General features: G+C 27.0%; 1 protein-coding gene across 1 annotated transcript; it reads left to right on the top strand.

Moving 5' to 3' along the window:
• Positions 1-6,473: 6,473 nt before the first annotated feature.
• OCT59_007162 (uncharacterized protein) lies at positions 6,474-8,467 on the top strand (the record flags this gene model as incomplete). The annotated part of the gene is made up of 7 exons (XM_025319065.2): positions 6,474-6,742; positions 6,814-6,884; positions 6,964-6,995; positions 7,073-7,242; positions 7,310-7,350; positions 7,429-8,058; positions 8,143-8,467. 7 exons carry the CDS (start codon positions 6,474-6,476, stop codon positions 8,421-8,423), a joined length of 1,494 nt encoding a protein of 497 aa, XP_025174677.1. The 3' UTR covers positions 8,424-8,467.
• Positions 8,468-13,903: the final 5,436 nt, after the last annotated feature.

The raw sequence follows: 13,903 nt of genomic DNA on the forward strand, positions 1-13,903 counted from the left end.
TTATCATCTCCGTTTAAAAGTGCTATCATAGGTCTAGATCAATATATTATTAGTCATGATGTCAGATGTCACAGAGTCGCAACTGATATTGATAAATTGCGCAATACATCTCTGAGTTACTCATATTTTGAATAACTTTTATAACTTTTTGTAATAGTTACGTAATTTTGCGTATACCCACTGATTATGTTTTTCTATAAATAAACCACATTTTGCGAGATATCTATCTCTATCGTTTTTTTTATAATATCTCTCTCATTTTTTTTTATAATATCTCTCGCGTTTTTTAATATCTCTCTCGTATTTTCTTTTTATATATATCTCTTTTTTTTATAATATCTCACTCGTTTTTTATAGTATCTCTCGCGTTTTTTAATATCTCTCTCGTATTTTCTTTTATATATATCTCTTTTTTTTATAATATCTCACTCGTTTTTTTATAATATCTCTCGCGTTTTTTAATATCTCTCTTTTTTTTTATAACGAAGTTTTTTACAACGTTTTATAACGACGTTTTTTTTGTTTTTTTTTATATCTCTCGCGTTTTTTAATATCTCACGTATTTTTTTAATGACGTTTTTTACAACGTTTTATAATGACATTTTTTTATAACGTTGTTTTATAACGACGTTTTATATATATATTTTTTTTATAACGAGGTATCTCTCTCGTACAAAAAGAGTTTGTTTTGCAGTTTTATTAGTAAAAACGCCCATTTCCTGACGATGTCTAGGTTTTACATCTGGTCGTCACGCGTAACGAGGTATCTCTCTCGTACAAAAGGAGTTTGTTTTGCAGTTTTATTAGCAAAAACGCCCATTATTTCTGGTGATGTCTAGGTTTTACATCTGGTCACCAGTATAATGAAGATGGTTGAACTTTCTAGACCATTGTATAATATGATATACATAATGTGACTGTAGACGACCTTGGTTTATTGGAAACGTGATAAACCCATAGCATATGCCCCTGTCTCCCGGCTGGTCAGCCATAGCATCCCTCTGAGTTTGCCGATTGGTGTTTGAGGTCATAACTCTAGAGTTCTTCCATATTTTAAGGTGTTTCTCTTCTTTTTCTGTTTCTTTTCTTTCTCCTATGTGTTTAAAAGATTAAGCAAACAGAATTTTTTTAAAATCTTATCCTGGTGGAGAGCATGACTATGCTTTGACTAGTTCGATTCTAGTCTAAGATCTTGACGCCCATATTCCTGACAATGTCTAGGTTTTACATCTAGTTCAATTCTAGTCCAAGATCTTGACAATCGTATTTTAATTTTTTTTGGGGAAAATTTTTTTAGGGGATGAATATTATCAATTATCACTTTATCGAAATTTATCTCATGATGATTAATTATGATAATTATCAATATCGTTAATTAACATGATAAATTCCAATGTATAACATTAAAATATAAATGTATAGAATCCTCGTAAAATAATTTTATCCGTAATTTCTATAAAAATTCCGTTAATTTCCTTGTTTTAAGAATATAAATTCCTTGAATATGATACATTTACGGAAATAACATGGAATAAAAAACAGAATAAATTTTTATAAGGGAGATGGTAAATTTAGCAATAAATCGACAGTCTTTTAAGTGCCCATACGGATATCATTGTTGTTATGACATCTACGGCGGCAGTTGTTGTCTTCGCTCCAACATATTAACGAAAGTTTGTATACTTACTTACCTTTACGCCAACGCCTGGACTATTTTCGTGCAGACATTAAAATTTTATTTCTTTTTATTTATTAGTCAAATAGTATATTTTTCTTTATTTTACGTTACATATTTACAATGTAGTATATATTATTTAATAAATTCGTTTGTTTATCTTATTACTGACTTTTCTTATACGACTTGTAACTTAAATCAATTTTTTTTAATAAAGCGTCAGTTATATCTTTATATTATTTGAAAAAAAAAGAATAATTAAGTCATTTAATGTCTGTTTTGTTGTCGTTTTTTAAAATAAAGAAATTATGCTTAATTGCGATGATATGAACTACGAATTTATTTACATTTGAAATTTAATATTATTATATTAAAAATTCATAATTTTTTTTTCGTAATTGTACTATTTCATATTAACTTTGAATTCATTAATTGGATTTTGCAATTTGTAACATCCTAATTTAGTAATTTTGTTGAAATGATAATAATATGATCGTCAAAATAATGCATAAGGTAACATCCAAAAAAAAATCAAGGAAAAGAAAGTTAGTTACAATTTTCGCACTAATTGTATATGTAATACAACTAAACTAGTAAAGTATTGTAAAAATAAAAAAATGATGTAATAGGAAATGATGGTCTAAAATTATCATGAAACACTTTATTAAAGAGCCTGATTTAACTCTATTTAAAAAATAAAACCAAAAATGATGCATATCTTGGAAAATAAATGTCTACAGCTACAAAATACCTAAAATGAATGTTCAGCATAAGGCTGACAAAAATTAAATTATATGAAGGTGACGATAGCGTCGCCGAATTGGATTCATATACTCCAAGGACGTAATTAATTTTAAGAAACGGACTACTTTATATCATTGATATTGAGATCAAAATCCATACAAATCTATTCAAAGAGGATTACATTTTAAGAACTTCATACCATATATAAAGAACTTTTATTATCATGGGACGAAAAATATATTATCGTTATATATTCATTTTTTTTACAAAGCGACAATTCTTTTACGTGGTAACTAATTAATAATAATGTTAAAAAATTACAGATTTTATTTTTAATCGATAAACTTTTACAATTAAAACAATAAAAAAAAATGTGGCAACTCGATTTTCAGACGATACAAAATATAATTTTTAGTTTCATATTCTAAAATTCTGATTTCTGAAATTTTTATATTTACAAATCTATATCAGACTATATAGTTCTTTTTATTTATTTATTTATAAATTATAACTGAAAATAATTAACTTGTATATACTATATAAAATGGACAATACTGATCAGATTTACTAAAAAAAGTTTGTTAAACAGATTAGTTTAATCAAAGCAAAATTCAATATGAGAAGTAAGACTCATAAGTATTTTATTTAACAATTTACAGACATGTATCGGGTTGCCAATTTTTTATACCTCTAGCTCCGTAATATTGTAAATCATAGCCATTGTTTTAAAAATAATTTTGTATTCTTGGTAGAAAAGAAAGCTTTCACGTGATTTCGGATAATAAATCTCATGTCGATCTTCCATTTTGATGCACGATATGTGGCATAATTTTTGTTTTTTTATTTGATTATTCAAGCCAAACAAAACAAAGTCTGTAAAGAGTGTCATGCTACTTGCCGAGATAATATAAAGGAAATAATAAGATATACATATAAAAAATGTAATTTTTAATTTTTTATTGATGTAATGTAAATATTAATTAAGAATTATTAGAAGAATCACGTAACAAACCAAAAGGCATTTATGGTTAAATATGTTTGTTAAATTTTAACTCATTGGAAAAAATGAATAATGATATAGTATATATATATATATATATATGTAGAACTATGCCGAGAACTTGGAAAGATTTTAATAAGAATACAAGGTATTAGGAATAGTGGTATTAAATTTTCAGAAACGTTTGACAATTGAGATGTATAGTATGAGTTTATTTGAAATTGTTATTTTGTTACAATGGTCGAAATACACCAAAAATCATTATCCGAAATCACGTGTAACCCGATGTGTGCGATCTTTATATATCAATTTACAACTTTTGTAATAGACCGGGCAGGGCGATCCCCTCAGGGATCGGGACATCGGGTTGTTACTTAGACTTGCGTAGCTTAGTATAACATTTGTAAAGAGATCGGCTCCTAAATTTGTAATGCCCGTCACTGTCTTTATGTTAAAAATAAATAAAATACAACTTTTGTAATTATTACTATTATTTTCTATAATACTTTTATATCTACTTTAATATTAAGCACTTGGTATACAGATGAGGTCCGAAAATAAAATTTGCCGGATCATAACGATAGTTTGCATAACATTCAGTAAAAGCCACAAACAACCATACTACTTTATTTATATACAAAGAGTGAAATGAAGAACACGAAAAAGAAAAAAGTCAATATATACTAACACATTGTTTCACCTTACCATATTTTTTTGCTTCATGTTTTGGAGGTAATTCTGGAAGATGTAAACAGCATAACTTATGAAAAGCGACTCATTATATATGTATTATATGTATATATCAAAATTTTTATCATTTTTTTACAATGAACAACTTACTTACGAAGCGTACAAATATTAGACAGGAATATGAAAATGACGAGATAAAACCTTTTTTATTTTCACATATATTCCGGGTGTTTTAGCAGTCGATGTTGAGTCACGCATGGAAGACACATATGGTTTCTTCACTGATTTGATAATCTCAATCTTTTTTGGTTTATTCTTCTCAAAAGAGAGAGATTTTTTTTTTTTAGTAATCGTACTTTTAATTGATCATTGAGAACTACTTTCTTTTACTTGGCCTTTTCGCTTGCGGGCAACCCAGAGCTCGCATATTTAAGATGGTTTTATGAAGTTTATGGCCATAAAAATAGTGATTCCTATGCTCTACGTTTAGTCTTACCAGCAGCTGATAACTTGTATTTGAGAATTGGTGCATATAAGGCTCCACCGATGATCAATCGTAGTCGTTCTAAGGCTTTTGTAGTAGGGATATAGATTCTAGTCAATCCTGCGTAATACTGTCGTTTATTGAATGTCAATTTTAGTTCATAAGGAATTTTCTTTTAATTTGAACAGAGGACTCTTTTAATGATCTGGCTTACAATATTTATTACTATTTCACTACCCACTTGCCGGGCCACTTCAGTTATGAAAATCAAAATATATATTTATATAAAAGAATTTACCATAATATATAAAAGATTTCAAAAAAAATTTCAATAACCAAATTACAAAAAATTACGTCATTACTGTAAATCAAAAACTATTTACTCTTATTTATAGGTATTATATCGTTATATGTTTAATATATAACAAAACGTGAAATTCTATGATATTTACTAAACTAAATTAAGAAAATTATTAAGAACAATTTAAGTACAATATATTATGAAGCTGAAATAAATTTTTTAAAAAATAAAATTGATGTTATTTTATTATATATAAATATCATAGTATTTCACATTTTGTTATATACTATTAAACATATAATGATATAATACCTAAAATTTTAAACATTTCTGCTTTTCAAAAATGTTTAAATAAGAGAGTAAATAGTTTTTGATTTACATATTACAGTAATGAAATTTTTGTAATTTGGTTATTGAAATTTTTTTTTTTAAGTACAAATCAATTTTTTATTTTATATATTATGGTAAATTCTTTTATATAAATATGTTTTGATTTTCATAACTGAAGTGGGTAGTGAAATAGTAATAAATACTGTAAGTGTTGATGGTAACTGATTGAAGATGATTACGAGTTAATTAAGGACTACTACCTTGTCCATTATCAAGAGGACATTCTTATAAATATTATTATTGACCGGAGGGAGGAGACGCGTAATGGTCGGCGGTTAACCTTCAATGAGATACAAGATATCAGAGATGACAATGAGTGTCAGTAAAATTTACCTGCTGTCGGTAAAGGGTACTTGTCGGTAAAATGATTGTCGATAATGTGATATGGTCCCATATTTATTTGTTAGTAACGCTTATTTTTAATAACATAAAAAAAAATAAAAAAAAATACAATAGATATAACTATATGTTATTCTATCTACTAATAACCCGTCTAAGATGGAAGTAAGTATCAATACTTATTAGATCTAAACTAAATATCTAAATATAAAGTTTTTATAACATAAAATATCTATGATTGTCCGTGAAGCGTTTGTCGCCCTGATTTTCAATAATTTATTATATATAAGAAATCTTTTCAAAGCAATTCCTAAATGTTAAAACTGATTTTGAAATCAGGCCGGCTGGTCATCTATGATATAGAAAAGTAAACTTTAATTACGATAATATCCAAATTCGGTAATTTAATGTTGCACAATTCCTAATATAGAAGCTTACTCGTTATTTTTTATATTTTTTTAATGCCAACGCTGGATAGAATTCCATGATGAAAGAATATTTAAAATTTTTTTAACCAATTAAATCAATAATGAAAACAATGGCTAAACCTTGTAGAAAAAGCTATTCTTCATTATTTTCCGAAAATTTAGCCTTACTTTCAAAAAGTTTAAAACTAGCTTCATTAGTACTGGCTTAATTTGGAACTTTTCTTTCCTTTAACCTTTTATGTTCAAATCGACAATGAAATGTCGTGCTACGAAAATGAGTTGTATTTGATCGGCAAGTTCCGAACTCAAATGACGGAACGTTTATATAAGAATTTACTAGCTTTATCTTACTAATGAAAATTGAAATATTTGGTAAGAAAAAGTATTTATAAGGAGGGCTGTCAATTTAAAAATTTTAAAAAATGGAAACACAGGATAATACAAATATTAGATCGTCTATATCCACCAATAACGACGAATCAAATACGAATGATAATGAATTAACCTTACGTAATAGTAATAATATAGAAAAAGATGATAAAAAACTTGCCGACCAATTATCGGTTAACTCTGAAATACCAAAAGAAACGATAGAAGATCCGAATGACCCAAAATTTTGGCCGAGAAAAAAGAAAAATTGTATTTTATTTATTATTTCTTTAGCTGGAATGATTGAATCACTTTCAAGCACGTACGTGAAATATTTATTTTATGAACGGGTTTTAAAATAAATAAATATATTTAACTTTTTTTTATATTTAGAATATTTTATCCGTCAATTACCAATATTGAAAACGATTTAAAAACTAGCGGAGTGCTGGCTAATGGAATAAGTAAGATATATCTATGAATGAATTCAAAAATCATATTTAGAGGTGTTTTTATTAATTTATTTTTGTTAATTACATACAGTTGGCGTTTATATTCTCTTCATGGGCGTGGCAGTAAGTATAAATATATTATTAGATAAATTATAAAAGTCTTTTTTTAACTTTTTTAAATTTGTATTATTGTGGCATAGCCACTAGGATGGGCAGCTTATTCTGATACGTTTTATACGAGACGTAATGTTTACTTGGCTTCCTTTATAATATATATTATAGGAACTGTAATATGTGGTTTATCAAATAGCATTTGGTTATTGTTAGCGATGCGATTAGTTCAATCTTGTGGTGCTTCTGCAGTTCTGAGGTATGTTTCTTTCATTACGACATTTATATTAATAAATTTATCCTTACCTATATTTTTATGATTGCAGCATTGGTGCCGGAACAATAAGTGATATTTTTCATTCATTTGGTAGGTTAATATTATATTGTAAGAATTAAATGTATAAAATACAAATAATATAAATAATATATATTAATTATATTTTAGAACGAGGACAAGCGTATGGAATTTTTTATCTTGGACCTTTGGTTGGACCAGTTATAGGGCCAGTGATCGGGGGATATGTAACGGATTATTTAGGATGGAGATGGATTTTATGGATTCTTACGGTTATTGGAGGTTTAATATTAATATTAATTTTCTTTGCACTTCCTGAAACATTTGCACCTCCAACAAATCTACCGAACCCTAATAATACAACTTCAAATTCACGACACCGTAAAAGATTTGATCCTACATCACCATTACGTTTATTAAAATATCCTAATATGTCACTTGTAATAGTATACATAAGTATTACGTATGCAGTACTTTATATACAAAATACATTATCCGGGACAAGTTTCGCAAATATATATCACGTTTCAACATCAACAGTTGGATTAATTTTTTTGGCTCCGGGTACTGGATATTTGATTGGAAGTGTCATAGGAGGAAAATGGTCAGATTATGTTCTTATTGAAGCTAAAAAGAGAAACAATGGTGTTGGATATCCTGAAATGAGACTTCATAGTGTTTGGATTGGTTGTTTTTTTATTTCGGTTTCTTACATATGTTATGGGTGGTTTCTTGAAGCTAGATTACATATAGCTTTACCAATTATCGCTATGTTCACTGGTACGTACAAAATCAATGTTTCTATTCTAACTTTTAATTTTTTTTAATTAATTTGATTAAAAAATTATAACTCTTATTTGATAGGAGCATTTAGTTTTGTAACAGTGTTTAATTCAATTTCAACATATTTGGTCGATGCTTTTCCAGGTAGAAGTGCATCAGCAATTGCAATTAATAACCTTACGAGATCGCTCGCAGCCACATTATTTACTTTTATATCTGTACCTTTTGAAGAAGCTGTTGGTATCGGTTCGATTTATACCATCATGATTTGCGTTTCTTTTATTGGTGTGGTTTGTTTATTTGTTGTTAGTTACAAAGGAAAATATTGGAGAGAAAAGTTCAATTCCAGGATTGATGAGTAATCAATTTATTTAAAAATTGTTTTTATTTATTATTATTTTTTTTTTTTTGTGAAAAGAAAAAAATCAAATATTTTTTTATAAAGTGTTAATACTTTTAGAATTAGATTCCGTATTTGTATAATAAATCAAAAATTATAATAAAAAAGTTTATTAATACTTTATAATACATATTTAAACATTAAATGAACCATTACAATATGATGTTATTTTGTCTCTTAGATGAAATACTGTATATTTAAAAAGAATATATGTATCTTTTATCAATAGTTTCCAAGTAAACTAATTAATCATCCTGTTAGATTTACGTAATACCATTTTAATGAATGAGAATTATCAATTTTATGATAATGGAAACTCGTGATGAAATGAACTTTTACTTTAGTTTGGACTTTGGACATGAATTGTTTCTTTGGATGAATATCAATCTCATGATTCTTTAGATTATATGAAAAGTTTATATAAAGAAATACTTTTTTAGAAAAAAAAAATACTTATAAAGCAATATCCTTAAATACCTTCAATGCTTCTCTAAAGAAAACGCTTAAAAAAGAAATTTGTTTGTAATAGTATTAGTAATGATACAGTATCTCAGTTAACCTGTAGCTCTTGCTGTTTCACCACAAAGATATAAAAAGAAACAATCCACTATCTCTTTTTTTTTCATAAATATTGAATCATTAACCTATGAAAAGTATTGTCCAGAATTTGACTTGCCTATTTGATCAGACTTTCCATAGAGATAATATACTATCGGACGAATAGTACGTTGAATAACATGTTAATTGGCATCAATTTTTACGTACTTACTACTTATTTTATATTTAAGTAGATTCCATTGAAGTCGTAACTACTTTGAAATCAAAAATTCGCGAAAGAAACACAAAAGAACTTGGTGGAAAATTTTCTGCGTACTCTATAAGGTGCTAGATTCCTCTTGTATGTATGCTCGCTCTTATTTCCAAGAACAAGATTTGCAAGTAAATTGGGCTTACCAGTACAAGCGGTGTTCCCTTAATACAGATGGGAGGCATAAGCAATTATTAAGCCAAAGTTTGAGTGAACGCCCATACTTTAATGTACTTTAAAATAGACTTAAAATATAATTACAATTTTTTAAAATATACTTAAAATTGCAATTTTAAAATTTTTTGCGTATTTTAAGTATATTGTAAATTTTAAATATATTTTTTAGTATATTTTAAAGAAATTTTTAGGGATACGAAATTATATCATAATTTTATTGGTGATCAGCAAGCGAAAATTTTATTAAATCAACCCTTTTTAAATTTCAAAACTTTTGTTTGTTGGTATAAATTTTAAATGTAAGGTTTCTATTATAGTCAGATGTTTATTAATTAAATGTTTAATACTGACGTCTCAAGATTTTGAATAAATCTTATTATTCAGTCGATTAGAAATATGTGGGATTTTCCAATATTGAAATTAGTAGCATTAATTCCTTTTGGTTACCGCAGTATTTTACTATATCCATTATGCTATTTATTATTAGTAGCATTAATTCCTATTGGCCACTACAGTATTCTAATGAACGAACTATAACTCAGTTATTGGATGGACCGATATCTCTATTCCCCATCCAATAACTATTTATTATTAGTAGCATTAATCACTATTGGTCACCGCAATATTCCTAATGAAACTATACTACTATACATCAGTGGGACGGTCTTCGACCAATATCTCTATTCCCTTATTGTCGGTGAAATAACCCTGTTGGTGAAACGTTTTAAAAGTGGTCAAAGATTCAGTTATGATTTTGAGATATTTGTAGAATTGTAGGATAAAGGACTATTAATTTTTTGTGATGAAATAAAGAAGGGAATAAAAAAATTCAAATATATGTATGTATATTAAAATCTAAATTTCATGTCTAGTACTATATCTATTTCACCAATACATTCACTGCCATACAGTTTATGAGTTAACAGGAAGGGCTGCAATTTTGGTCGTTCCACAAATTTATCGGTCATAAATATTCAGCCACTGAGTCATTGACATAAACACAAAGTAAGAAAAGGTTTTTTTCCAAATTCAACTGATCAAATTATTCTACAAGAATTTTCTAAAAATTTAACTTTTAATAAAGAGATAAAAGTTAAAAGATTATATAATCGTGGATTGGATGCCATAGTACGAACTAAAGAGGAACGAATTGTACTAAAAGAATTATGGGAGCTTTGTAATGATAATATAAGAAAATATATCTGGTTACGACGATGCGAACCCTCATAATTATTTAATTTAATTTTTGTAAAGCGATAAATTATTCCATTTAAAGAAGTTGTGAGTGAACTTTCTTTTTGTACTTAAAAAAAATATATTAATTATCGAATTACTTATTACGTTAATTGATTATCACCTCATTATACTGTATATCCAAAAAATGAAAAATAGGTGAAACAAGCCATATTCCGAAGATCAATCATTTAAACAATTTGTTGCCTTTCCTTAAAAGTTGAATAATTTGAATAATTGCAATGATTAATTTGCCTTTATAATTTAATGTATTATTATTTTTTTAATTTTAATTTTATTTTAGGCGAACATAAAGTTTTTTAAAAATAATTAATTGTTTATTTGTGGAGGATGATATCATTTACGAATATAGCAAATATAGTATTTCATTTGACTGTCAATAAATCTTATAAAAAAGACTTAAGCATTATCTGTTGTTGTATTATTAATTTGGTAAAATTCCATTAATCCATTTCCATCTCTAAATGAAAGTATTAAAAGACTAATATAGTTAGATAGTTATATTGATCCGTAATACAAATTAGATTTGTTGAAAGGCCAATCATCTTGTGACAATGTGACATGTGATCGATCAAAGTTTAGAAATATAGATCAATCTGCATGACTCAATTGACTCATACTTATTATATTTTTTCTTTACCGAAAGACAGATTTTTGTTATAGAATGCGACATACGCCCTATAAAAAATTTTTATCCGAATATTTCCATTATTTCTCCGTGTCTTCCGTAAAAATTCCGTGAAAATGATACATTCACGGAAAAAACATGGAAAGATAAAACACGGATCAGATTTTTTACAGGGACGGGGGCAAGATATACATTTATTCTTTTGTAATAAATAAATACAATAAAATTTCTTAAAAGAAAATTCTTTAAAAGAAATAACGATAAATTTAGAATTATTTGATTTGTAATTTACATGGTTTTTTTCCTTTAGAATATAAATTTACAAACAAATAACTTCTTTTTTAGCGACTAGTCTTAAAATTATTAAAAGAAAATAAACAAATATACAATAGATTTTTTTTAAAAAAACAAATATATTAAATAGAAAGTAAATATGTAGATAATAAATCCATTATTCAGGACCCAGAATTATATATATAGGGGTCAGGTGATGAAAAAAATTTTTACTATGAGCTGTACGCATTTTTTCAGGGCCGGAATTATTATAATGTCAGTCTGTTACTATAATAGAAAATAAATTCTGACTGGCATTATCAAAATTATCTAAAAAAGGAATGATTTTCATGATTTTTTTTTAGTTCAAAATACGCAAACTCAACCCTGTTCCTTTTCTGGGTCCCTCGTTTTTTTTATTAAATTAATCTTACGTTACATAGCTATTTTCTTAAAACGCTTTATGTCAGTATTTTTTTTCCTTATTTGAGAAAATAATTCAGTGGGATGTAAAATTATTTCTTTTAGCCTTTAGCAGCAGGTCATAAAATTATGACATCTATTTGATTACTTAATCCTTAATATTTAAAACAAAAAAAAAGGGTTATACGTAATGTAAAAAATTCAGTTATTTTAAATTACTCATAGTTATTCGGCATGAAAGGAAAACCGAATCTGTACTAACAAAAAGTAATTGTATCACATCTAACCGCAGGATGTATCGTTAAAAAATGAAAATTGGAAAATCAATATTGTATAAAAAAAACGGTCAAGGAAGCATACGCCAAAAATTTTTAAATTACTGATAAATAATAATAAAACTCCGTGATGGTCCAAATTAGCTAGTTGGATAATTATCACATCTAACCACAGGGTGTATCGTTACAAAATGAAAATTGGAAAATCAATATTGTATAAAAAAAACGGTCAAGGAAGCATACGCCAAAAATTTTTAAATTACTGATAAATAATAATAAAACTCCGGGATGGTCCCAAATTAGCTAGTTGGATAATCATTAAATCTAACCACGAGAAAAATTCTCAATCATGTGTGACACTACATTCGTCCCAAATTGGCTAGTGCCCGCTGGCCGACTCAAATCAAGTGAGACACTAAATTATATACAAAAAAGAACTCGTTGCAAATATAAATAAGGATTGTTCCTCACAATCTCACGTCAAAAAAAAAAAATCTCATTAAAAAATTAAATAATTAGATTTTTGACATCCGACATTTAATCTCACTAGATACTCTGATTTTTTTTTCAGCCTTTAAAGCCTCTTCAAACATTTGGTTAAATATATCTACAAAAAATGCTGTTAAGTGATCTCAGAAATCAACAACGAATTCAACGTCAAAGACGTAGAATTATTACTAGGATGTACAGAAGACGCGCAATGATCAATAACACAGATACATTACGTCGAATTGCACAATTACCTTTACAAATTACGAATGATCCATTTACAAATCAAATGTTTAATGGATCCCCTTTCTAATTAAATAAATGCACTATTGAAGAATAAGTAAGTATGGTTCTTTTACTTGTACGTTTTGTGTATTTTACAGTAATACGGTTGCGTTTAATCATTTTTAATATTATATGTTAATTTTGTGTAGAGTTTGAATTTTAAGTAAATTGGAAATTTCGTCTAGATCATATGATAAAATATTTTTTATATTATATTACCTCCTTTTTATACAATCCCAAAGTTTCTTTTTATTTATTTAAGTAAACAATATCTAGAAATTTTCTGTAAGCATTTTTAGTAGCAACTTACTATAAGCAAGTAAATATGACAAGTACCCTCTTCAATACTAAATTACATTTTCTAAAAACAAATCCCTTAAGCTTCTTTAATTAGTAAAAATTTAAATACTATGCATACATATAAAGAAAAACCAAAGTATATCAAATAAAATTACGAACTTTACTGAAACGGTTCATAATTTTGTGCCTTCAACTTTTTTTATCTTATATTTCTCGCTCTCAATATATATTTATATATATACATGTAAGAATAAAAATAACAATAATAACAATAAAATAAAATACTTTCTTTTCTTTTACGAGAAACTTATTATTCTTCACTAAAAAGTAGTTTTTTGTCATTTATAGCATACATATATAATCCATATCATAATCTATTCTCTTTTTTTCGTTTTACAATCTGTTAAAAAATAAAAAATCTTCACAATGTAGTATCCCCGGACACCAATTATACAATTATACTGGAGAACAAAGATACTCACCTGCTCCAGTCTCTCATTCATCTCCACTACCAAAGTCTGAAATCTGGT

This window comes from Rhizophagus irregularis, chromosome 15, assembly GCF_026210795.1.
Source record: "Rhizophagus irregularis chromosome 15, complete sequence".
NCBI lineage: Eukaryota > Fungi > Glomeromycota > Glomeromycetes > Glomerales > Glomeraceae > Rhizophagus > Rhizophagus irregularis.